The sequence below is a fragment of the Anas acuta genome, chromosome 1, assembly GCF_963932015.1.
Source record: "Anas acuta chromosome 1, bAnaAcu1.1, whole genome shotgun sequence".
Lineage (NCBI taxonomy): Eukaryota > Metazoa > Chordata > Aves > Anseriformes > Anatidae > Anas > Anas acuta.
In genome coordinates this window covers 82052208-82078882 of record NC_088979.1, presented here as the reverse complement: position 1 = coordinate 82078882, position 26675 = coordinate 82052208, and the positions used below count along the sequence as shown (strand labels likewise).

The 26675-nt window shown below is 42.3% G+C and overlaps 1 protein-coding gene across 1 annotated transcript; it reads left to right on the top strand.

Annotated features, from left to right (window-relative positions):
- The first annotated feature begins 1870 nt into the window (after positions 1-1870).
- Positions 1871-15086, top strand: ICOSLG (inducible T cell costimulator ligand). Its single transcript, XM_068685507.1, has 7 exons — positions 1871-1994; positions 4767-4807; positions 6541-6903; positions 7438-7719; positions 8840-9016; positions 10166-10201; positions 12503-15086. The coding sequence occupies exons 1-7, from the start codon at positions 1981-1983 to the stop codon at positions 12511-12513; spliced, it is 924 nt and encodes a 307-aa protein (XP_068541608.1). The 5' UTR covers positions 1871-1980; the 3' UTR covers positions 12514-15086.
- The last annotated feature ends 11589 nt before the right edge of the window (positions 15087-26675 follow it).

Sequence of the window (26675 nt, the reverse complement as noted above, 5' to 3'; positions counted from 1 at the left end):
CTAGTTAGTATTATTCTCCAGTTGCATGCAGTGTATAAGCTGGATTGTTTTGCTCCTCTAGATGACATACCTGTTTAAAACAGTCTGCTACATAACAGTTCGAGTAGCTACTACTCTAGGTACTCTTTTTTTTTTATGATATTTTTGCAAAAATATTGCATAAATTTTGCAAAAAAAAAAATATATATTTTGACACAAAGCCAAATATCCTAATTGCAAGTAAGTGACACATTAATAAAACCATATCTTAGAAAATAAAAATGTATTTCTGTGTAAATATAACAAAGGAACCACAGGAACTACAATGATTCCCCACTGCAATTCCTTCTTTTTTTTGCTGTGTAATGAAAGACAGGAGAATTCTCTAAAGAGCACCTTGCATCCCATGGCAGTGATTTGGGAGCGAGCCTGCTTGTATTAATAACCACTGGGCGTTTCAGTGCATGCTGTAGGAATGGAGTCACTGGCAGAAGAATATCCTCATGTTTCAGGACTGCTGGGGACTTCCGTGGGTAGACACAACTCAGTACCTGCCTAAAGCTGAGTGTTCATGAAACTCCATTTAGAAGGGAAATAGAAGAGAATATGAAGTTGCTCTATAGATGAAAAACTCCTCAGGGATTCAGGCAAAACAATTCAAAAGCCTGATGGAGGCAAAGAAGATGTTGGCACCTGACCTATCTAGATCCCAGAGAGTCTCCCACCTATTGAGCCACATTTGCCTTTCATGCATATTCCTTCTCTCTTTCTGAAATTTCTTTCTGCCCAAACTGGCATGCATGTGTAGCAATGGACTGTTTTTACCCATTATGTGTGAAAAAAAGCATGGAAGATAGAAGTGACTGCATCAAAAGAGTGCGCTTAAACTATTCCTTTTGGTGAGCGCAATTTTATATCTAGAAGTCTAAAACTCTGCCTATAAGGTTGAGCCAAAAGCATTTCAATTCAGGAAACATTTAGCCACAAAGAACCGACTCCATGTGCATCCCTGTTCACCGAGTGACTGTTCTTAATACCACCCATAAAATACCCAAGGAGTAGCTCTCAAACTAGGATACCCCATCAGGATACACTCCAGTGAAAGACGTTAGGTTGGCTGCTGCCACCATGTTCTATATCAACTGTAATTCTTATCTTCCTTTAAGTTTGAGCCTACCCACCCAGGACCGGGTTACTAATTTGCAGCCTATCAGCGATACACAGATAGGCTGAAGCAATGCTGGCTTAGGCACCCGAAGCCAAGAGTCCTCCTTCTTGACCCTGGCTGGCAACAGAAATAGCATTTAGACCTACGGGCCTTGCACAATCCTGGAATTTCCGCAGCAAAATTCTCGGTATACCCAGGACTGACTGAGAAACCAAGACCAAGTTAAGATGGGAATCCGTTTTTAGCGTCTATTTGTGCAGCTTTGCGTGTCATCACCTTGGTGGAGGAGTCCCAGCCGGCGGGGGTGCCCAATGCCAAACGCGGCCACCCATCGGGAGCCAGAAGCGAAACTGCTGGCAAGTGGGAACCACGGCTTTGAAACGCCCGGCTCCTGCTACAAGTCCCCTTATCGACACACATGCTTTTATGGCAGCTTTTTATCTTCTACGCCGCCGCGCACCGCATCAAGCCGTGCTCGGGGCTATTGCCTAACCACGCAGCAGCAAACCTGATCTCTTCCGAAACGCCTTTCGAAACCCGATTTCAGTGGCAGAGCCCAGCCGGGTGGGAGCAACCCAAGTCGCCCCTCGCCTCGTAGCCTCGACCGGCCGACGGCTGCCCGGCTGCGGTGCCAGCCCCGAGGCGACGGTGAGGGGCGCCCACCGGCAGCCTCCCCCACGGCGGGGCGCGGCCCCGGCCGAGCATTACAGGCGGAAATCCCCAGCGGGAGGAGACGTGGGAGGGAAAGGGGAATGGCCTAAAGCCAGCCAGCAGCAGGCTCAGCTCAATTCAGCTCAGCTCAGCTCGGCACAGCACGGCTTGGCTCGGCTGCGATGGAACCGCGGGGGTGAGCGGAGGGGCCCCGGGGTGGGAGGCATTGCGGGGCGCTGGGGAGGGGGGCAGCGGCTGTGGGGCTTTGCTACCCTTCCCCGGGCAGCATGCTGTGCTGGAGGTGGGCTCGGAAAACGGGGGCAGGCTGGGCACCCCGGGGACCCGCAGCACGGGGGGCGCCGGGCTCCGCTGCTAGGACATGACCCGGGGCGGTGGTGGCAAAGCCCTTCCTGCGCGGGGCCGGCTGGCCCTTTTAGGAACATTTTTGCTCCTTGAAGGGGTTGTGGGGAGCAGTCGAGCTCGTGTTGCTTAAGTTGGTGCTGTCTTGAAGCGGGTGTTGGAAAAGCCGGGTGGCCAAGCCGCCGCTTGGGGCACCTGCTGATGGGTCCGAGAGGAGCTGTGCTGCTGCGAGGCTGGGCACGAAGCGGGTCTGTGGGGCAAAAGCCCCGAAGTTATTACTACAAGCGTCAGGGCATCTTTTGTCCGGTTAGTTTGTGCCAGAACGGCAGCATCCCTTGGGGCTGAAATAAGCAGCGTGTGAAAACGTTGAGGTGGTAGTAAGAATCAGCTCACTGAGCAAGAATGTATGAAAGAGGAAGTGCAACTTTCTCCCGTTTCACATGACATCAAAAAAGAAAAATAGAAGGGGAAGGTGTGGGAAAGAATTAAAATTAAAAAAAAAAAAAAAAAAAAAAAAAAAAAAAAGCTTTAAAAACTTCAAAAAGTTTTTAAAAAAGTTTTTAAAGCTTTTTTTTTTTTTTTTCAATGGAAATTAATGCAATTACACCTGGGGTTAGCGGAGTTCACTGACACTGTGATGAACGCATGATTAGAGCATACATACGGGACAAAAGACAGGTTTTTCTGCAGGCGAGAGTTTCTCCCCTTTTCTATTAGGAGCTCGGCATTAAAGCTACTCCATGGGAAGGTTTGGACTGAGACAGCACCGAGAATATCACAGCTGCAAACTGCTAGTTGGAGGATGAGCGTCTATAGATCTGTTCAGTCTTGACTGTGACATTATCTATTAAAATAGCAAATCAAAACCTGCTTTGTTTACATACATCAAATAATCAGCGCTGGCTGACTAGATGAAAGTTCGTTGGCATCAGCAAATGCCTAGCCTGGGAAATTCCCTGCAGAGTCCCCTAGAGAGTATCAATTGTTGCTCTGTATTTCATTCAAATGACTTACTATATCAATAGTTTCTAATTTAGGCAGGAAAGAGCAAAACAAACACAACCAAGGGATTAAGATTCCATTCAGGTGAACTTCTCAAGGCAGACATCCACGAGCCTGGCACAAAAAGTGTATTAAGCTTCCTGCACAGAATACAAACACGGCAAAACTACAATATAAAACCCCACGCACCAAAAGTTGCAGCCACAAAAATTTAATCTGTGAAACCAGTTTGGAGAACATAAAAAGGAAAATAAATATTTTTTTCCTCATATTAAAGTACACTGACTCTTTCTTAAACTCTGCCCATCTCATTTTCTGGATGTGGGGCTTCAAGTGTAGGTTGATTTTTTTATTTTTTTTTTTTGTTAGGACGCCCTCTGCTTTCTCCGTGGGTAGCCAAATATGTTTGGGCAAGTCATAATTTTCCTAGGGGTAAGGGTAAGTGTGAGACCCTTCTCCCCAGCAGAGGAGACTCAATTTTGGCCCTGCCAGCTGGTGGGAGCGGAGTTGGGAAGGAGCAATGCTCTTGTGTGGGAGACCCTGGGGCTCACTCCTGGTGGGCATGGGGTGCCGGGAGCTCTCCCCCTCACTCCCAACCCATGGCTCAGTGTTGGACCTGGCTGAGGGCTGAGAGGAGGCCATCAGTGTGAGCTCACACACCAGCATAAGCCCCAGCTTGCAAAAACAAGTTGGGGAAACTGGAGATGAGCAGGTGTCCTGCTGCCCATTGGCTCGGGTTTGCAACCTGGGGCAACATCAAGGTGGGAAAACAGGCACACAGCTTCATCCCCAGACCTTTCCAGCATCTTCCTTGCCACAGAAGTCTGGAGAGCATGACTTATAGCTAAGCATGGTCACTGAAGGGCTATTTTAAATTAACTTTTGGGAAAGTTCTGCACATTTATCTTTCTCAAAGCCCTGTAGGATGAGAGTTAAATCACTTGTGCTTTACAGATAAACTAGGTTTTCCTATAGCAACCATCATCTGTAACTCCCTTGGGGAACCCCCTTGTTGATTTATCCCTCTGGAGTAATAAAATGTGCCAAATTCTTTCCAACAAAACCTTCGGACAACTCTGTGCTATCACACGTTTCCTGTTTATGTGATTTACTGGGCTCACAAATCGTGAGCAGCACAGTCAGCTGCTTGTTGTCCTTCAACAAAACAAAATTGTGATTCGTGTATTACCAGCACAACAGCGGGATGCGGGGCTTGACCTGGACCTAAGCCCATGCAGTTGCTCTCCCTCCCAGTGATCACAGTACCAGGCAGAGACTGCTGGACCTCCAGTCCATAGCTTGTTTGTAGCAAGAAAGGTGGGCACAACACTGGTGTCAGGTCTGGTGCTCTGATTCCAATATTAGTGCGTTTTGCTTCTATTTGTGGCCTTGACCACCCACCCACAATTAGGTTATTTGAACGAGAAGTTTTGCAGCTGTCAAAAAATGCAAATGCTTAATGGGAATTTGCATAATTGCCACTAGTACTTAATTTATCTACTTCTGCTACTATACTGAAACAATCAATATTATGTTTATCACTTATGTAAACAATAGGGAAGCTAACATCTGTTGTATAACATCTTTGTTTTTTATTTTTTTTTAGCTGTGGATTTCTGTTACTGTCCCTTCATATTCTGAGAGCTGGTAAGTTAAGAACATTTCATTTAAAATTAAGCTGTCCTCCTTACAAGACTTTGGCAAATGAGCAGATTAGTGATAATATGTGTAATATCTGCATGTTTTCAGCAAGACTTGAGAATTCCTCAATGTGAAATGTTCCTGTGACATGCATCAAGAAAAGAAAGAAAAAATCTATTTCTATGAGTTTCCATACAGAGACTAGCAAAGCATCATATGGATGCTCTTGTCCAGATTGCTGTGCTTGCTTCACAAACATCCCCCCGTACTTATTTCTGAGTGCCAGCCAGAGGCCATAGAAGTGGCTGTTGATAGACAGCTCTAACATGCTTGCATAAAGTCAGTACTCACAATATGGCTAGGATTATACATTGTTGTATCTCAGTGCCCAATATTAGTAAGTCTCTTACTACAGTTCCAAAAATCCCTCTCAGAACAAAGATAAGGTTAAAGGACATCACCTGGTGATACTTAAATATTTTTAGAGTCTGCTCTCCTCCATTCTTGCTTAATGACTGAGAGGAACCTCAACAAAGTCATCAAGGAAGCCTGCTGGTGCCAAAATCAGGACAAACTGTACAAAATTCAGTCCCAGTTGATGCTGGCTTTCCTGTCCTAAAGAAGACCAGTGAACGAGGTGCCCCCAGGCAAAGTTTTCTACAGCATCACTTTTCCTGCTGCTTCATGGGGTTTCCCCGAGCCTGAGCTGCATCATTCCAGCTGCAGTTCAACCTTGTTGCACCCAGCAGAGGACAAGGGCCTGGAGAACAGATACAACCTTCCTCCCTGCAAGCAGTGAGCTCACTTCAGTGGTGTTTTTAAACCAGAGTGCCCAACTCAGACTTGTGGGTGAGCTCCTTCAGAGTTCAGTGCATCAACACAAAGACATATTGCCCTTTACATAACACGCTGTCACCTCCCACCACACCATGCTCTGATCTACACTGCTAAACCTTCACTGCCATCATCCTTCTTTCCCTAGTTCGCTCCCCAGCATGATTTTTTCTCTCACCCAGCACCATGCCTCACCCTCCTTTACCCAGTCCAGCGTTTACACATACTGCTCTGGTCTCAGCAACCAGTATCAATGGAGGTTTTCCAGCTGCTATGGTGGAGGAGAGGTGAAAGGTTGCCTCTGTCCTCCTTGGAGATCAGGAAAAGTGCTCTTTAGTGTGCTGGCCTATATCAGCTGGTTCTCAGAGGCTGTACATGTCTAATAGATGTGTCACTATCTGTATCTGGGCATGCTAGTTTCCCAGATGAGTATATTTATTGAGAGGGTTACACCCTTGGTAATAATAAAAGGTTATTGCTATGACCTGCCCACTTTGAGACACACTGTTGTGTTTTTTTTTTTACCTGCATTTTTAATTACTTTCGTCTCAAAATAATGGAAGCACTCTTTCTTATCAGGGTTTCCAGTCTTCGTGATTTCTCTTTGGCATTTTTCTCATTAAAAAAAAAAAAAGTGATTATTAATGCGTTAGGACATGCATATGTGTCTGCAGTCAGTCCTAGTCAGTTTAGTCTGTCTGCCTTCCACCCATAGGGCAGGGAACACTTAGTTCCCTGTGCTGGTCCTCAGAAAGAAATAATCAGGAGGCTTGGTATTGTAAAAGGTCCCTTGGAAAGTACAGAGTAGAGAATTAGGTGCTGACGAAAAGGAGCAAGTGCTCTCCTGCCTGTTATAAATACTAATACTAACTCCCTTTGTTCTCCCTCTCTTTTTATCTTTATAGTTGCTGTACTGGAGGGGAAGATTGTTATCAGTAAACTTGGAGATAATGCTACACTGAGTTGCATTTATCCAGGAAAAGAACTCAGCTTAAATAATCTACGGGTATACTGGCAAATAGATGATGTTCAAGAGCAGTGTTCAGTAGTACATGCGCTGATCTCCGGTCAAGACAACGAAAGTGAACAATGTATTCACTTTAAAAACAGGACTCAGTTATTGTGGGACAGACTGGGAGAAGGCGATTTTTCTCTGCTACTACTAAATGTCAGCCAGAGCGATGAGCGCAAGTACAAATGTGTAGTGCTGCAGACAGATGAATACACCAGAGTAGTTCACCAGGAAAAAGTGGTTCTCAGGTTAGCAGGTAAGAACTTTTACCACTTGCATGTATTTACCCAAAGTCTAACTCTGTTTTTTCCAGTTAGTGCCATTTCAATACTGTATGTAAATATACCCTTGAGTTAGAAACCTTCTTCAATACTTTGTTGAAACGAAATCTGCTTATTTTAAATGCTACAGATGGGGAATCTAAAACTGGGAGAGCAGCTGTAACAACTGTTTATCCAGTGTTGGGCTTTTTTTCAACTTGACTTTCATTAATATGGAATGCTTTTCATTAATGTGAAATGAAATTAATATTTCATTGATATGTTCTTGCACATGACTGGGTGACAGCGGCTTAAGTTGCTCTGTTCCTTGGGGTTTGGCTTCAGCTTTCTGCCCTTCCAGCAGTTCTTTCAGATCTTTGACTTATGAACCAAGCCGGCATATGTTTTCTTTTCAAGTTGTGAGGGTCTTGTGAAACCCAGAACTTCTGCTTCAGAAGCCATGTCAAAGTTCTGTCTTTTCAATACGTTTCAAAATCTTGACAAACATTTCTTTTTCTCTTTCTCTCCAGCTAGTTACAGCCAACCAATACTCAGTGGACCAGTAACAAACAGTGACAGTACTGGAGAAGTGACTTTCAGCTGTAGTTCTGACAATGGGTACCCAGAACCAAATGTTTACTGGATAAATAGGACGGACAACAGTCGCATGCTGCCATCAGAGTTAAGCATCACCCTCCATGACGATGGCACTTACAGCGTTCTTAGCACACTGAAGGTTAAAGCAACTTCTGATATGCAAATAGAGTGCTTCATAGAAAATAAAAGACTGCAGGAAAATATATCAGCCAACTGTAAGTTCCTTCACGATACATCTTCATGTTTTCTAGATAGCGGATAGAGCCACACTGGTTGATATATCTGTAGTAGTTCTATCATGCTCTAATGAGGGGCATATAAAAATTCAGTGGTACTAAAAAAAAAAAAAATGCTGAGAAAGCTCAGTGGTTTTTTTTCTCAAGCTAGGTCTGCTTTGCCATGGAATTAATGTTTACTTCTGACTTGATCCACATTGCCAAACACCCCATCAAGCACGTTGTGATAATGGCACTGAGCAGCTATTGCTCCCAAGGCAGTCACTAGGCTCTACCCTTGGGTTCCTTGCAAACATGACTGCTTGAGGTGAAGTCATTTTTCAAGTGGTGCCATGCAGTGGACATGCGGTTCCTGACCCCCTGCCCCATGGCTTTGCATCACTCATATTTGTTTTCTGCTCTGCTTGGTTTTGAAGTTCTGTTTTAACTTAATTAAAGTTAATTTAACTTTAGTTCTAACTCAGCACACTGCTTAAAGTAGGCCTGTAACAAACAGGTAGTATTAGCCCAATAGAACAACTCTCCTAATGTCACAAGTGTAATAAAATGTATACTGATGATATAAGTGACCAACAGCAAGAACAAGTATTTAGCCTCACAGCTCTTCACTAAACTAAAAAGCTATTAACAAAGAAAAGCACTATCACACTTGAAAAAGAGTAAGAGATATGATTTGAAACTCAGTTTTCAGCAGTCAGTGAGAATTCATGATTAACTTAAGAGAGAGAGATTTTCACCCGGTTTGATGATACTATCAGACTTGTATTATAGATTCTGTATAGATTTATCTCCCACTGAGTCAAGATACAAGCTCAAATATACAGTCTCCCAGGTGTCAGGAAAGAAGAAAATGAAGGATCCACCTGTGTAGTGTGATGATAGAGAGGAATAAACTGGCACTGTATGATTATATTAACAAGCCATGTAAGATAGAAACATGCCTTGCTCAGAAAAAATACCACCATAATCACAGTGATATGAATAGCATAAAAATTCTGAGGGACTAAATATTTATTTACATAATGTGTGGTCAAATAATTGCCTGGTATGAAGTGTGCAAATTTATGCCTTATTACATCTTTTTTTCTATTTTTTCTAGACACACACGAAAAGCAAAATAATGATTCCAATACAGAAAGTCACAAAGACCTGGAAAAAGGTGGACGAGGTGCTCAAGCAGCTGGCATCATTTCTATTGTCATCCTGCTAGCTCTTCTAGCTGTGTTAATCTGCTGGCTGTGGAAACATCGGTCCTCTAAACTAGTGTCATACACAGGTAATGAGGACCTTCGTTTGTGTGACCAAATCTGAAGGGTTATTTTTCATTTGCCAAAATACGCAATGTTATTCAATGCATGGAAGGAAATAAATTCCCTGCATACAACAGCAGGAAATCACACTGTTACAAAATACCTGAGGTGCCCTGGGGAGGACATATAATGCCCCACGGCATGTTACTGTGCATGATTTTCTGCTAATGCACCTGAACCTTACAGAAATTAACTGCTGGATATAGGAGTAGCTCAGACTTTGTGCCAGCTCAGGCCATAGCTTCTCAGCTGCAATTCCTGTAGGCTGCTTCTGGACAGGTGGAGGGGATGTGCCTTCATGGAATAGGACTGGGGTTAGTAACTGGTTCTGCTTAGCCCAATCCCAAGCAAAAAATCAGGATAAGTCTATCCAGAGAGCTTTAGAGTCACTGACTGGTCAACTGATGATTCAAGATCCCACTGGGAATTTCCTAAGCTGTTTCCTACAAGTTGGCTGTAAAGCACTGCTATAGCTGATAGATCTAAGTTCTCACTGTCACTTCATGTTATACATGTGTCCACTTGTATATCTATGTTTGCCCATATGTAGGACTCTTAATGTTCAGCAAGACAGAAAAGGTGGCTCTAAAAGATGTCTTGTGAACCAGACTGAGTCTGATGTACCTGAGTACTTAGCGTAAGCCACTTTACAGAGGTATGAGAGCTAACATCTAAGAAAAAGGAGTGGGGCAGCCACACTTTTTACAAGCAGGAACAATGTACGCTTTCAAACCATGCCCTCTTCTTCCTGGCTAGCAAGTACAGTTGCTCCAGAGAAGACCTAGAGAAAGTGGGGTAATAATCTTGCCCAGCCTCCGTAGCAGTTGGCAGGGGCCATGTTCTCTCTTTAGAAACAACCCAAGAGTGGTGCAGGGGCACTCTGTCCCAAAATATGGAGCAGTGCTGTTGCTTTAAGCACAAAATGTATTCTTGCTGAAACAGTGACCTAGATTGTAAGCAAATAGAGGATGGACCCCATTTTACTGTCCAAAAAGAATTTAGAAGATTGAACCCTACAGCATTGTTGGATGTTGCTTAATATTAATGCCATTAGTGTTAAGACTTCGGTTATCTATGCTCCACACTTAACACGCTATATTTATTTATTTCAACAGATGTCCAAACAAATGGAGACAACAGAAAACTTAACTGTAAGTATTAAAAATATGTTACTGTATTTGTCTCAAAAATTGCTTAACTTTTCAGTACAATAACTTCAGTACTCATATTCACCACAAAGTCTTTGGGTTAGATTTACTGGATGTTATAAACACTTTATGTTGATGAACCTCAGCCTGTGCATACCCAATTAAAAAAAGAAAAAAAAAAAAAGAAAAAGAAGTACTCTCATTTCCAAGAAAAAAACAAACAAACAAACAAACAAAAAAAAAAAAAAAAAAACAAGAATAAAAGTTCAGACCTTCAATATTATTATAAGCAAGACTGCAATATTGCAGGCCAGCTGGTTTAGCAATTCATCTATCATTCATAGTGGAGTGAAAAAAAAAGGACAAAAAAACAGGACCTTTGGAAAAACAAGCTCAGCACAGGGCACTTGTGAAAGTACATAGAAGATGAAATATCTGCCTATTTTATGTTTCGTTTGGTAGTTCTACTGAGGCAAATAACTGTTATCTGGCTAGCTGTCTTTGCAGAACAGACAGAAAATACTGTGATTCTACCACAGCTTGTAGTAGTTAAAGCAACAGAAAACATAGTCTGCATTAAGAGATGCTGTGAATGAACCCAAGTGATAATATCAAGCAGAAGCAAAACAACCCTTAAAAATGCCTAAAATGTTTGTGTCATAAAAACTGGATTAATGGTCAGTTGTTTCCCAGACCCGTCATGCAATTGCAATCTGACCCACAACAGTTTTGTTTGCTAAACAACAACAGACATTACACTGTTTCTGTAGAGGTTAACGTAGAAAGAAGAATAGATTTTGTCCTTCAGATAAGGAAGTATTTTCTTCTTTTTTTCCTATGAGTTGCATTAACATAATCCTAGCTATTTACTAAATGTCAACTTCTTCCTCGCCTGACTTATACCAGGCCCTCTGTGATCAGATCTCTGGACTTATTCCTTAAGTAGTCTCTGGACTTATTCTTTAAGTAGAAAAACCTCTGTGACATAAATAGGAGTAAATATTTATTTTATATTGAAGGCCACCATGGCACAATTTGTTCATTAAAAACAAAACAAAGACACTTCCCTTCCAGACACAATGTTTCCCTTTGCACATCTGCACCATTTGCGGAAGAGGAGGTGGGACAGCAGCATTGGTGCTTCACTGCTTCAGAAACTGACCTACTTCTGAGGGTTGTTGTCTGCCAACAGAGCCATGGGAGACATGAAGGCAGTACAGTCCTAATTTACCCTTAAACTGGGTCACCCAAATAAGAGTCTAAAACCTGATGCAAGATTGTCTGTGTTTGTTTAGACTGGAAAAGGCAAGGCCATGCAGGGACAGAATAACAACCCTCTTTGGAGAGTCCTTATGAAAATGGAACAAGTTATTTATTGTACTAACCCCACAGAAACAACACTTAAGGCACAAGAGTCTTAAAAAAGGGAGATTTAAACCGCATGTTAGGAAAGCATCTCTTCTATGGGTCATAGTAGTTCAGCACCAAGGTTCAGGGAGTCTGTGCAGGCTGTCAAGTCTCCATCAGTCCAGACTCATTGCTGGCCTGTTTTCTTTCACCAAAAGAAGAAAAGGGTATCTGTCAGAAATGGTCTCAAAATATCTGGTGCTACCATGGGACAAGAAGATGGGATCTTGGGGAAATTCTAGCTTGACTGAGTGATTACTGGAGATTTTCAAGTGAATTGTGTGTTGGTCAGGGAGTAAAGTACTGCAGAGGTTGCACCCACAGGGAAGCTCTGCTGTGGCTTTCTGCTTTTCAATGTTGATGTAAATAAGTTTGTACTTCTACTGGTTTGACTTTATGAAGATAAGATTGTTTTGGGGGTTGGAATCCCAAATACTGAAAAAAACAGGAAGAACCTATTGACACAAGCTTAGCTGTTACAAAGGGAAAGAAAGAAAAAAAAAGGAAACTGGGAGAAGAAAGGATGCAAAGAATAGCTTCATCTCAGTAGTGTTAGTCTCTCCAGATGCCCATTGCAGTTGGCGGGGCAGGATGCTTCCACTGAGAAAAAATGCGGAACTGGAGCTGATGATGCTTTTATAATTGTTCTCTGGAGGGATCCCTCCGCTGCCTATACAGGAGCCTAAGGGAGGTGGTTTCACTTGACCACAAGTAGGCTTTGTGCATCTCTTTCTCTGAAGTAGCTTAAAAGAAACCAAAGGTGCCACTGACATCCATTAAAGCTTTGCAGCTCAATCCATTGGTTACATAGGATAAAACAACTCTACGATGTGATTATTTCAGTGTGCTTTTTTTTTTCCTTATTCTTTTTCTTAAAATGTCACTTTATTTTCACAGCACCTGTCTAAAGAAGTCTGCCAACAATTTGGGCAGCTGGAGGTGTGTCAAGAGGAGCATCACCCTCTATCTCAGCAGCAGCATTGCTTGTAATACAAGTGGCATATTTCTGCAGTGTGGGAAGATTGATGGCAAAAAGCTTCTCCAAGAAAGAGAAAGCCAAATCTGTTGGATTTCTGTTCCAACGAGCTGAGCTAACCACTTTGGACAGTCTTCTGTGATAGTCTGTCAGCATTCTGAGCTCCTGAACTGGGGAAAAGCAATAAGCCTAGGACTTAGGTACTCTTTGCCTGAGCACTGAGAGCTGATGAGCACCCAGCCTGTTGTCATCACCACTGAGGAATTTGTTACAAGGAGAAGCAACCGTGTTTCAGGAGCATGGGAAGTTCTCTCTTCCCACAGAGCTTCCTTCTCCTTAACCTAACAGTGACTACTGAATGTGAAGAGAGGCAGCTAAAAACGAAAAAAAAATAAAACTGAAGGACTTTCTGCAAATGGAAATTGTGACTTTTTCCACCTTTCACTCTCTACAGTACATCCTTTCATTGTTTGCTTTCACCAGATGCATGTTATTGTGTACAGACATAGCTATAGCATTTTGACTAAGTCCTACCAAAACGTGCCTTACTATGACAGGGTAAATGTATATGAATGTATTAACAGAAGGAAAGCTCCTTTAAATGCACTTGATATTAAAATTTTATTCTTTACCAAATATTCCACCAAAAAGGGGACTTCTACTTTTGACAGAAGCTGTTGCTTGCTGTGTGAAACAACGGTCTGTGGAAATCAGAATGGTTAAAAAATCAGAATGGTTAAAAATAGTGCTCTCCACTATGCTACTGTCAGGCTACCTGAACATAACCCTTTCTGGATGGAACAAAATCTATGGTCAACCTCTGTTCAGTTCAGCTGGTCTTTGTTTAAGACCAGCAGCTTCCAGAGAGTTCTTTTAAACTGAATTTTTCTGTACCTCTCCTTGTTTCTCATCCCTCCACTGAAGAAACAGGAGCGTAGACTGTACCGCTGTGTTGTCTGTGAATGTTCTTGGTTTATCAATGGCTAAAGCAAGAGAAAGGGAAAGAAAGCCAAGAACTGCACTTCCTTTTGCCAGCAACTGTGCCTCACTGGTTCAGCATTGATTCATCCAGGAGCAAAATGGATGAAAATAGCAATGCAACTTTGAAGATTTTGAAGGAGGATGAATTTATATTAGTTCTTGTTTGGGTGGGGCACTTCTTGCCAGCTTGTTGGGGCAGGTGCTGGTGATGATTTTAAAACTGAGTCCTGGCTTCTCCTGTGCTGGTTGCTAGACTAAAATTCTACCATTTCTATGAGTAAGTCACAGCCATGTTTGACCTAGCTCTGCATAGAGAAGTCCCTCCAGTGTCAACCATGAGTTAGGATGTTATTTTTGTATTAAGATCAGCTTTCAAATATGAGTGAAGTAAAGATAAATTTTGTTGTCTTGTTATCCCATCACACAAAATCCCAAGACATTTGGCAATAATTCCATTATCTTTTCTTGAAACAATACCCCCACATAGGCTCAGGGTTTGGTAACTGCACACCACCGTGTCGGTATTTGATGGGAGTCTCACAGGCTCAGCCTCTATGGCATTTAAGGGAAGGGTCAGTTTAGCTCTCATTTGATGCAATCCAGGCTTACTCGCCAATTTAAACAGGATAAAGAAGTTAAAGAAAAGCCAAGCTACAACTGAATAATAAGATCCTGTTTAGATTGCAAGTAGCCGTGTACAGAAGTGTTTTTAAAGATGTTTTCTCTGTTAATGTTAAAAAAAATGTATTGTGTATTTGCTAAGTTTGATTGTCTGTGAAACTACTTTGTTTTATTTATTAATTCCATTTTTGTCCTGTGTTATCTTCCAATCTACAAGTGTAACATATGCCATCAGTTACAACATTTAGCTCACAGTATTTGTCAGATAAAGTAACTTACAACATCTCAGTAATCTTAAGTCTCAGCTTTTTCTCATCTCCTCCCTTTTCTATTAATCTGTTAGATATCTATTGAGTCCATATCTAGTCTTCAGTGAACTCTAAATGGAATTTGCCTGAAGAAAGAATGCAGGCTTGCAGACACCATAAAAATGTGACCGTCACCTATGCCGATGTTAAGGGTAGCCATTTCCTAGTGGTTCAGTGAGATATTTCCTCTCTCTTTATCATATGAAGTTGTTTTGTGCAGCCTCTTTGATGCTGTTAGAACTGACAGAAGCCTTTTCTAAAAATAGGTTTCCTTTTTATATTTTGCCTGGGCAAGAAGCTGAAGCTGTTCAGAGATGTTAGTGACCCCCGTATGTTATTGAGCTAATTAAACCAGAAGGGGTTCTTATTTCTGGATTACTTCATGGTGCATAGTGAACACATATAAATGAAACAACTTGCTCTTGCAAAATCCATGCTTTAAATTGGTTTAGGTTTCCAGCTATTTTTGGAGGCAAGTAAATCCTAGATGACATTTGTTTGTTAGCATTCAAAGGACTTGGAAATTCTGTAGTAACAGCTCTTTTCATCACATACCACGTTTATGTTTTAAATAAAATCTGTTAATTCTCCTTTATGTCTGACTAAGTCTATCGGCGTGTAAAGACAAGTCACTCCAAACTGTTGCCCCAGCTAAAGTGAGTTTTACTGTCAGTCGCATTGCTCATGGTGTATGAGTGCTCCTTTCCAAAGCCCTCAGATGAGGAGGGACTGATGCAACACAGAGGCTTGACAAGCTTTGCTCTGTACCTTGAACAAATGAAATGAAAGATATGCGGTAGCCCAAAGGTAGTATAAAGCCTGGGTGGACACATCCTTTTCTTGCCCACCTCAACAACACCCTAGCAGAGCAAACATACAACAAACCCTCCCTCTCCCAGAACTGAAACCATTTCACTGCACTGACATGGGTCAGTGTTGCCCTTGGTCACCAGTGTCACTCTGTTTCCTGTTGTTAAAAGGTATCAGCATAGATGAACTGCATGTGTCAAGCAACATAAACACCTTGCACAGGAAAGCACCGCTTGGTGTAGCGTTGTGGGAACGCTCTGAGAAACGGACTTTCACAGAAAAGTGAAAGGCTCTCACTGTGGGATGGCTGGTAAACCACAGGTGGAAAGCCCCCAAGAGAAAACATGTGTTGCTACTTAGTGGTCTGAATCCATCCTTCCTATAGTCAAGTTTATTATTTAAATCCTTTCACCTGTGTGAGCTAAAAACTTAAAAACACTTTCCGTTTTTCCACTTCAACAACTCTGACTCCAACCACTTTTCTCAGTAGCTGCTTGCACTACATCCAAGAAACTTTAGTACAAACTGCTTTTTGAAATTGCAAAGTCGATCCTTTTCATATAGGTGGCAAATACATATAAAAGTTCACATTACTCCCATAAGGGTAATCTCTAGCATCCCCCTCTTTTCCAGGGAAAAGAACAAGTTCTCTAAAGTATCACTGACTTCAGCTCAACTTCAGAGGGAGGGGAACTCCCCCCCTGACTCAATACATACAGATTAGATTTGTTAGGTCTTTGGCAACGTTCCTCTCAACGTGATCTGGCATTAGGACCTTCACCACATCCATTGGGACATTCAGGATAAAATCTTTGCAAACTGGTGCCCATCACAGAATTATAAAAGGCACTTCACATGCTCCATCTTCTCTACATCTAGCAGCCTGGGGAAGTGCAGGCTACAAACCAACAACCTCTTTCTCATTCACCTTTCAAGAGATAATTATATGACAAAGCATTGATTTGTACAAATGCCATCTAACACAAGTAAAATGCTTCCAACACTTCATGTGTTAATGGCACCACTAATAAGTGTAAGCGGTGTACCAGAACCAGTGCCCCATGCTGCAAAACACAATTCCCCAGGAGCTACTCATGACCTCACCATTAACCACAGAATTAAGTACTTTTTTAGGAAAGAGCCTTAGCTTCTCCTTTTAGCCTGGCCTAGAAAATTCCTGCTTAAAGATACATGCTCTTTTATCAACAGAGACTTATGCTGACCTTACAACTTGCTCAGAATAGTTCCTAATAGTTTATTAATAAAACACTGGTTTGCTTTCCAGTCATTTCAAGTGTTGTTTGAGGCCTTTTCGTAATTGGAAAACTAGGACATGGAAGTCATGTCCCCAGTGTCATATATATATGGCTGAGACATCCAGCACGCAGAGACATTTTTCTGTCCTCCTCTCACTTACTGGACTAGAAAGTCTACTTCCTTGCAGCATTCATCCCTGTAGACATCATAAATCAACAAAACCCATTTGCTACTTTGAATAGGACTGCTCATAAATTGCCAGTCTACACTTTCATGTGTGTTGCGCAAAACAATAAAAATTATTTAAAAAAAAAAAACACCCTTAACGAAGTTGTAAAGAGAAAGAAGATGAAAGGAAGTCTTTCATTAGAGACCGGAAAACCTTTAAGGACATGTCAGTAAGAAGTGCAGCCACAAGATGAACTGAGGGTGAGTGCTGAAAGTTCCTTCTGCCAGGAGATCTATCACAGACAGCTTGTATGTGAACCCTTTCACAAGGCTGAGTTTGTAGTTTTGAAACAAAATCATGTTTGCTTGCACAAACTTCTTTTCCACTGCATCATGCTGGCAATTGTATTCCTCTTGATTCACCTTTTTATTGGTCAAACTTAGCATTATAGCTTTACCCAACTTATTTCAGTCACAGTAACTACAAGGAGGTGAAGGAGCAGAGGCAAAAAGCGTCTGAATTATCTCCAAGGCATTGTTGCTCCCTTTATAACACAAGGCAAATAAAAAGCACCTTTATCACTGTATTGGAAACCTCATTAAACGGTCAGCTCAGATCAGTATGATGAAATGCCTATGACGTTAGGGCTCTGTGTCAGTGAAGTACTAGAAGTTCCATCATAAACATAGACTTTTAAAAGTATTTCTTTGGTTATCCACATGTATGCTGATAGTGCCAGATACAGAAATAGCTGCAGCACAGGGGGTTGCTCTCTAAGTTGACATATATTATTGAATACTGTCATCAGAATAATGAGGAAAACCCAGCCCTGTGGTGGCTCCTGATCTACCAAACCACGCAACACAGGTGGCCAGAAAATGACAGTCCTTTCCAGAGACATTTATCGACCCTTTCTGCATTGTGTAAGGCCCAAAGTCAGTGCCCCAGGAAGGCCTCCAGGCATCAGGAACTGAGGACTGGAAGAGGGGGACAGCTGTCTGTGGAGACACGCAAGTTCCCAGGGGTCTCCCTGACCAGAGTGACCCATGGTGTCAGGCCCCAGGTATGTGCTCAGGAGACAGGAGCCCCATCAAGAGTTATATCAAGTCAGGGCACAGCTCAGCTCTGAGGAACAAGTGGCCTCAAGCAGGAAAAAGCAGAATGATAAATGAAAAAAATAATAAATAAAAATGCAAATCTGTTTAACTTCAGGGCTTTGTTTGTTTGTTTTAAGCTTTTGGTTTGGGAGATTGCTTTTTTCAAGCCTACCATGAGGGAGACAGCTGCCTGTGAAGGTGATGCTCACAGAAAAGATTTATCCAGCTGAGAGTAGGAAGAAGAAGAAAGAGAAGTGAAAAAAATAAAATAAAATTTAATCTGCTCCAGCCCAGTGAAACTTCACCAGTTCCCTGGAGGTGAAATTCTGTGTGGGAATTTTTATTATTGTATTTTATTTTAAATACAAACAGAGCTTAAAGTGAGCTCTTATTAACAAGCATATCCTCTTGACTGGCTGGAATCATTAACCACAAAAACCACAAGGCATGTACATAGCGAGCCAGTGCTTTTTCCAATCATTTTTGGCAAAGCAGAGACTGCTGACAGGCTTCATACAATGTGTTTTAACTTCACTTTTGAGCAATTCTTATCACGTCACAACATATCTGGATGGAAAAATATTTCTAAACAAACAAAGTCAAACAAACAGTTCCTCAGAAACAAAAATTTTGGCAAAAGAAAAGGTTGTCAACCAACAAGCCCTGTGGTCATATTTACTGTGTCAGCAGGCCTTCAGACCCTTGGGAAAGGAGAGTGGGCAGTCCATGTGTCACATACTTCTGGTAAGACCCAGTTTTTGTATTAAAAACTGCCTGTCCCAAGGGTGATAGCTACACTTAAGCCTGAGCAGACGTGTGGGATCCCAGGCACAGATCCCATGCCCCACCTGCATGGTTTTCAGATGCCTTTTGGGTGGACTTGGAGGGAAGGATTTGTTTTGTTTTTTTGGTCTGCAGGCAATGCTGCTCCACACAGCCTGGATGAGACCATCGAGATCATGCACCCAGACAGACACAAGACAATAATTTTGCTGTGTAGCCAGAAACAGACCCTAAGCTCCTCTAGTGAAGGTCTAACTTTAAAGCCCAGCTCTCTTACACGATGCCAACTGTGTTTTATAAATACATTTTTAGTCATTGTGCACCCAGATGCTGGGATAGGATAGAGCACTCAGCCTGTAGATAAATAACTATATGATGTGTCTCTTGGCTGGAAATTCCATGAAAGCAGTCAGTGCAATTGCACAAAGGTAGATGCAATGGAGCAACGTACCAAACGAAGGTCAGAATTTGCAAGATGGATGAGAAAGGATATGGCTCCTGCAACAAACATCTAGCCTTGTCTGAGTGGCAGAACTGACACAGACAGAACGCGAACGTTATCCCAATGTCACTGCTTTGTTCAGACTTCTTACTTTTCAGGGAGGAAATATTTGTATTTTACTCCCACCCCACACCTCTTCCCTAGAACAAGTCAAAGGTGGTGTTGCTGTTCATTGCCAAGATCACACATTTTTTTCTGTCCCTTTTTGGATGCTGCTCCCTGTGTGTCGGCAGAATGCCAACAGATTAATTAAAGAGGTAGTTGTCTGAGCGTGCCTGAACTTTCACACTAAGAAAAAAAATGTGCTTCCTCTCTTGAAAAGTAGCTAAAATTGACAGCTCTCCTAGGCAAAGGCCAGGGCAAGCTCTGGACAAATATTACTTTAGGCTTCCCCAGTCACAAAGTCTCTGCTCACCCTTCTCTCTGTCTGGGTCACACTCACAGAGAGGATGCTGGGCTATAAGGACCTTTGGACACTTGCAGCATAGCAGCTGCTGCTGAAGCGAGCAATTTCCCCACTGCTAGACCAATTTCTGATAGGTCAAGAGTAGAGGACTGCACATAACATCTGCAAAATTGGCCCCTCAATTATTGTTAACATTTACAGAGTATAGCCTTCTAGTAACAAAAAGCCCTGCAAAGATTAAGAACTGATGGAGCTGCAGCACTATATTCTGCAATGCTCAAGTTTCTCTGAGATCAGAAACCAGAGCTCCTTTGCTCCAGGGGCTGGCGCACCCTATGGAGAAGAGAAGCACTCCCATCACAGACACCTCAGTAGTTGCACTGAGCAAGGAGCAAAGTTAGACCACTTTGTCTCACCACAAACTAACGGTTCAGTCAATCCAGGGAGGTTATCTCCACTCTAGAGAAGGTGTGAACCAAGCTGTCAGAGAGATCAAAGGAGAAAGACATGAGTGCTCCTTAAGAAAAGTACTGTGATTCATTTCACCCTGCCTAGCACAAATAGAAGCAAGGCTGGGGAGCACTCAAGCCACTCTGGATGTCAGTAGTTGCATAGTTCAAGGGTGCCATGCAAGTCCTAGGGTCCATGTGCAGTCACAGACCATCAGGTATGGCAGAAAAAAGATGGAAGAGGAAAGCACAGCTGACGTGTTCCTGGAAAGCAGCCTAAGACCTGAACAATAGGAAGACCCCAGGGAGTTCCTCTTCCATGGTAAAAGTGTCAAACTGAATACATGCACACTACAGACCCAATAGGAAGAGTGTCATGTGCAGAGGGTTGTGTTACTGTGTGCAACCAGTTGCTTCTGTTTAGAAATGTATGCTTTGGGTTGGGAAAACTCACACAAGACACCACGTGGAATACCTAGTGTTGCATAAACCAAGTAGCATGGGGGTTTGCTGTTGGATCTCATGGTTTCTCTGTCATATCTAAGTGAAAGACACTCCTCCAGTTAACAATAAACTAACTGCCCATAAGGATTGCAAATGGCACTAACGTGACTACGCTGAATCTCCAAAGTCCATTTCTCTCTCTTCTGATGGAGAGCACAGCATAGGCATTCAATGCTTGGCTTATACAGTTAGAAAGGCCAGAGAGAAATCCGGTTACATCCACAGTAGTGTTATTACACTTGTAAATTAGCTGGCTGGAATGTGATGCACACATCAGTGGGTGAGGCGTCACCGCCAGCCCACGCAGCCCCTGCCCTGCCCAGCCAGGCAGGCGAGGCCATGCCTCACTTGAGTGGGTAGGAGAGAGTAGATGCCTGGAGCAACATACGCCTTCAACACCTCCCCGTGCTTCCTGCTTTTCCCCAGGAAAGCCCACAGAAGCCTCGTGGCAAATACAGCCATGAAAACTCATGCAGAAAAAGCATGAACTGATGAGTGTCTGAGATCCTGGGCACATGGGCAGACACCCACATCAAGGTTTTGTGATAAAAGAGAAGTGATCTCAGAGAGGAACAAGCGGCTTAGCAGTCAGCCTGGAAGCTTTGTCCCTTAGGGGATCAAACTGACAGAAGTAGCAAAGTATCAACTTTGCTCTCATTCTTTTCTCACAGTCGAGCTGATTTTTTTTTTGTTCCCATTTCTGCTTGCACATTCAGGTCATTAGGTCTCAGCCATGTATGTGTGCTTCTTGCCAAATGTCTGCAATTGCCAGGACTTAATGTTTCTCAACTTGGACAGCAGCGCTGCTGCCCGTCACCTCTTCTTTTGCAAGCAAACATGTTTCTTCAATTTGTGCTGCTCTAGTTGCACTATGAAAGTGGTTCAGCAGTTGATCAAATGATTCAAAAGCCAACACAAGTGCTCATTTCTTCATACCCAAGTATTCCCTTACTCTAGATTAAGAGTCCTAGCCACATGGCATGAATGGACCGTGTTACCTCAAAACAAGTAGAAACAAGTGAAACTCATTGCAACTAGGAATGCTTCTCACAGGATGGAAAGATTCAGTCTATAGCCAAACCCAAAATACCAGTTAAAGTACATAGATCTGTGCTCACCAGACTGATACAAATAGTCTTTGATAAAAATAGTCCACCTGGACTGAAGACAGAATAAATCTATACAGCCTCACCCAAAAAAATAACTTTGCTGTCTTCACTTGTATTGACAAAGTTTGTACTTTCCTTCTGGTTTGAGCCTGATTAAGACTGTTTGTATTATTTAGTTCATCTGATAAAAAAGGGGGGTGGGAGGAGGAAAAATCCATTTTATTGATAACACCAGGTAAGGTTATCAGTTTTAATGATTAGTTATGCATAACAGACAAAAATTTGTGACTCATTTTTTGGGGGAGTTCTATGCCAGCAAGGTCACAAGCCATTCTGACTATAAAAAGAAGAGGAGGGGAAAAATAAAGTTAGAAGAGGAACATCAAAAGGTTACAACACTCTTACACAGAACTGAAAGAAACTTCCTTATCCAGACTAAAGCAATACATAGTTAAATCCAAGTTTATATTCCAAATACTGCAGATTAAGTGATATAAATTCTTGCTTTTTCCACCCATTCACCTATAAGTGGTGAAAATAGTCTAGCTTTGACTTTGAAAAGCATTTGATTTACAGTGTTCAAAGTAACAGATGTGTTCATAAGTTTGTTTTGTTAAAAAAAAAAAGTGGATTTCTGTATTCTATGGAATAGGAGACCATATTTCACTTCCACTGAAAGCCTTTTAGCAAACATAAAGAATACAGCAACTGGAGAAGAGAAGGAAAAAAAAAATGTTTATACAATCTAAAAGCAGCACAAAAAAGCTACTAACCAGATGAACATTTCTAGGCACTGAACTGAGCATCTCCAGAAACTGAAAACCAACAAAGCATTAGGCAGTGATCTTTAGTGCATGAATCAGCTTAAAGATTTGATGCCAGCTTTGAAAGTTGTCTCATCATTACTGGGGCCTGGATTAGGGATGTGAAGAGAGAGCTTCCTGCCCTGGTTCAGCCCTCAGAATATTACCCATTATTGATTTTTCAGGTAGGTGGTGATGAAGCTTCAAGACAAAGTCCAAGGGACTTTGAGACAAAAAGAGACTTCAGGGCCTTGGGACAGCTAGTTAAGAGGTCAGGAATGCAGGTGGAATTTTCCTCTGTGCCTCCAGTTGCAGGGACTGGGGAGGTGAGGAACAGGAAGAGCCAACAAATCAGTATTTGGCTCCCAGCCTAGTGTCACAGGTAAAACTTTTTTTTTTTTTTTTAATCATGGGTTGTTTTACAAGACACCAGGCCTGCTGGCAATGGATGTGGTTCACCTGTCTCTAAGGAGGAAAGGGCATCTTTGCTCAGCAGTTAGAAGGGCTCGTTGATAGGGCTTTAAACTAGATTTGAAGGGGGAAAGGAATAAAAACAGACTTGACAGAGACAAGCCTGGGGGTGGTATAACAATAGTTACAGGATGGTGTGCTAGCAAAGTCCTTCAATCTACTAATCTACTGCCCCTGTAGATGTAGGAAACGGAGAGTCATGTGGCAGCAAGGGCACAAGGGACACTGTCTGGTTAGAAGTCACAAAACTGCCTGGTAATATTCATGCATGAATTAGGACTTCTCCCTGAAAAAAAAAAAAAAAAAAAAGTGGCAGGATCACTAGACCAACTGAAGCACATCTACACCAATGCACGCAGTATGGGCAACATCTTAAATACTGTGTTCAGTTCTGTGCCCCTCACTACAAAAACATCAAGGTAATGGAAGATGTCCAAAGAAGAGTGAAGAAGATGGTGAAGGGTCTAGAAAACAAGTCTTACGAAGAGTGACTGAGGGTTCTTTGATTTGGAGAAAAAAAAAGGCTTAATGGAGATCTTACTGTTTTTTACAACTACCTTAAAGGAAGTTGTAGGGTGGTGGGGATTGGGCTCTTCTCCCAAGCACCTAGAGATAAGACAAGGGAAAATGGCCTCAAGTTGTGCCGGGGACATTTAGTTTGGATATTAGGATAAATTTCTTTACTGACAGGGTTGTGCAGCATTGGAATAGACTGCCCAGGGAAGTGGTTGAATCACCATCACTGAAGGTCTTCACGAACCATGTAGATTTAGAACTTGGTAGCATGGTTTAGTAGTAGACTTTACTACTAGCTTAAAGGTTGGATTAGGTGATCCTAGGGGTCTCTTCCAACCTGAATAATTCTATGACCATACTTGTGTTCTGTACTTAGTCCATTCCAACAAAGTCAGGCAGAAAAGCCAGGAGGCCTGCATGGATGAACAAGGAGCTTCCTACAAGGAAGACAAGAAATTGTTCAAGTGTGCAGGGATTAGTTAGAAAAAGTTAGAAAGGCCAAAAACCATCTGAAATTGAATCTAGAAACGGATACCAAAGACAACGGGATGAGTTTCTGTAGGCACATCACTAACAACAGCAAGGGTAGGGAGAACACGGGCCCCACTGCTGAAGGAGATAGGAGACCTGGTTACACGGGACATGTAAAAGGCTGAAGTATTGAACATGCCTTTTTTGCCTCAACCTTTACTAGCAAGGTCAGCCTTCAGGAAACCCAGGTTCCAGATTCCACAGGAAAAAGTTAGAGCAAGGAATATGTATCCTTGGTGGAAAAGTATAATGTCATACCTAAGCAAAACATGGGCCCTGTGACCCATGAATGCTGACAGAGCTGTCTGATGTCATTACAAGGCCATTCTTAATAATCCTTGATTAGTCATAGTGGTTGGGAAAGTGGCCTAAGGACTGAAGAAAAGTGAATGTCATTTCTATCTTCAGGAAGGGCAAAAAGGGAACTACAGGCCAGTCAGCCTCACCTCCATCCTTTGGCAGGTGATGGAGCAGCTAATCCCAGGCATATGAAGGACAGGAGTCATCTGTAGTAGTGAACAAGGATTCACCATGTGGCAGTGGAGCCTGACCAACCTGATAACCTTCTGCAACAAAACGACTGGTCTGGTGGAGAAGGGGAGAACAGTGGAAAATATTTGCCTTGACTACAGTAGGAATTTAAACACTATTTCCCATAAGAACCTTATAGACAGGCTGTTCACGTATGGACAAAATGAATAAAAAAATGAAGTGAACTGAAAACTAGCTGATTAGCCAGGCCCCCGGGGTCATGATCAGTGGCATAAAGTCCAGTTGGAGGCCAGTGACAAGCAGAGTACCCCAGGAGTCAGTACTGTCACCAGCCTTTTTCAACATTTACATTAATGATCTGGATAATGGGGCAGCATGCACCCTCAGAACGTTGGTTGAGGGAACTAAACTGGGAAGAATGGTGTGACCTCAACAAGCAGGAGAAATGGGCTGACAGGAATCTCATGAAGTTCAAAGTGAACTGCAAAGTCCTGCACCTGGGGAGGAACAACCCTAGGCACCAGTATATACAGAGGCTGCCAGCAGGTCAAGGGAAGTGATCCTTCTCCTCTACTCAGCCCTGATGAGGCCATACCTGTAAAATTGTGTCTAGTTCTGGGCCCTCCACAACAAGAAAGACATGGACATTCTGGAGAGATGCCACCATGAAAATGACAAAGGGACTGGAGCATGTCTCCTCTTAAGAGAAGCTGAGAGCACTGGGACTGTTCAGGGTGGAAAAGATGAGGCTCAGCATAGGTCTCATTAATGTCCACAAACACATGAAGGGAAAGTGCAATGAACACAGAGCCAGGCTGTTTTCAGCGGTGCCCAGTGCTAGCACAAGAAGCAATGGGCACAAACCGAAACACGAGAGGCTCCACCTGAACATCAGGAAGCACTTCTTTACCATGCAGGTGATTGAGTACTAGCACAGGTTACCCGGATAGGTTGTGGAGTTTCCTTCCGCTAGATATATTCAAAAGCTGTCTAGACACGATACAACAGGTTGTAGGTGGTCCTCCCTGAGCAAGGAAGTTAGACCAGATGAACTACAGAGGTTCCTTTCAATATCATCAATCCTGGCGTGTGTTTTTTTTTTTTTGGAGAGAGAGTTACACTTGGATTTTGAGAGAACATTAACAAATTTTATAATCACAGCAACAGGAATCTCCTTCCAGCGACTCAAATCCATTTGAAGTTTAACAGGAGTACATTGAAGAAAGAGGAAGGGAAGGTTAAAAACATTTATATCAATATCCTCATCCTATATTTCAGTCTTTTCCCTATCAAGATAAATAATTATAAACCAGTTTTATGCTATTGCCCACTCCCCTTTTTGTTTCATACTACACTACACTCAGTGTAGCACCAAACAATTACAGTACATCAATTCATTAATTTTGTCATAGGGATTAGTGTTCTTGAAAGAACATTGTATATCTTGGCATGGTTTAACCTGCTGCGCACTCATCACAGATCAGTATAATTTGTCTTAATCACTGAAAAACAAACTGAGTAATAGATGTGTCCATGCCCTCCTAACATGGTACCTTCGTTTCAAAGCACTGGAAGGTATACATGTGTGACTCCTGTATTTTTATGCACTGAGCAGTTTTGGGGGAAAAAAAAAAAAGTATTAGTAATCCAGATCCACTGCCTGCTTATGCAAGACATGAACAGAGTAATAGAGTGAGAAAATGATGGAATAGAAGAGACAGAGGATACTGAGGAACAGTGCTGAAATACAGTAGCCTTTCGGTTCTTAGGACTTTTGTCCTAGAAGAGGCTTAATCACAACATCAGTGCATTTCTCCAAAGACCAAACCCAAGAAAAATTTGGAGTATTTATTGACATAGGACTCGATTGGGTACGTACTGCAAAAGACTATTCAGATCTCTAGATGCACTGAAGATTTGCTTCAGCTGATGTTTTAAAGTTAGGTTCGGTTACTTAATACCTCAGAACTGTTCTAATCACATAAGACAGGAAACAATTTATGAAACACTATGGATACACCTTTGAAATCTTGAACTTAGTTTTGAAGTGATTTTCTTTTACTTGGAATTGGACTTCACATGCAAATGATTTCAATAGCTTTGTTAACGTAGACAAGATTTCTGCTTTGTTTGATATAAGAGCAGCTTTTGGAGTGTTTTCCTATGATGAAATAAGCCTTCAGAAGGACATGAAAAAAAAGTACATCTTTCTCATGATGTTAGTGCAATCATAGATGCTTTTGTGCTTCATCAGGATTTTACTCTCAGAAGTCTTCCAGTACTGT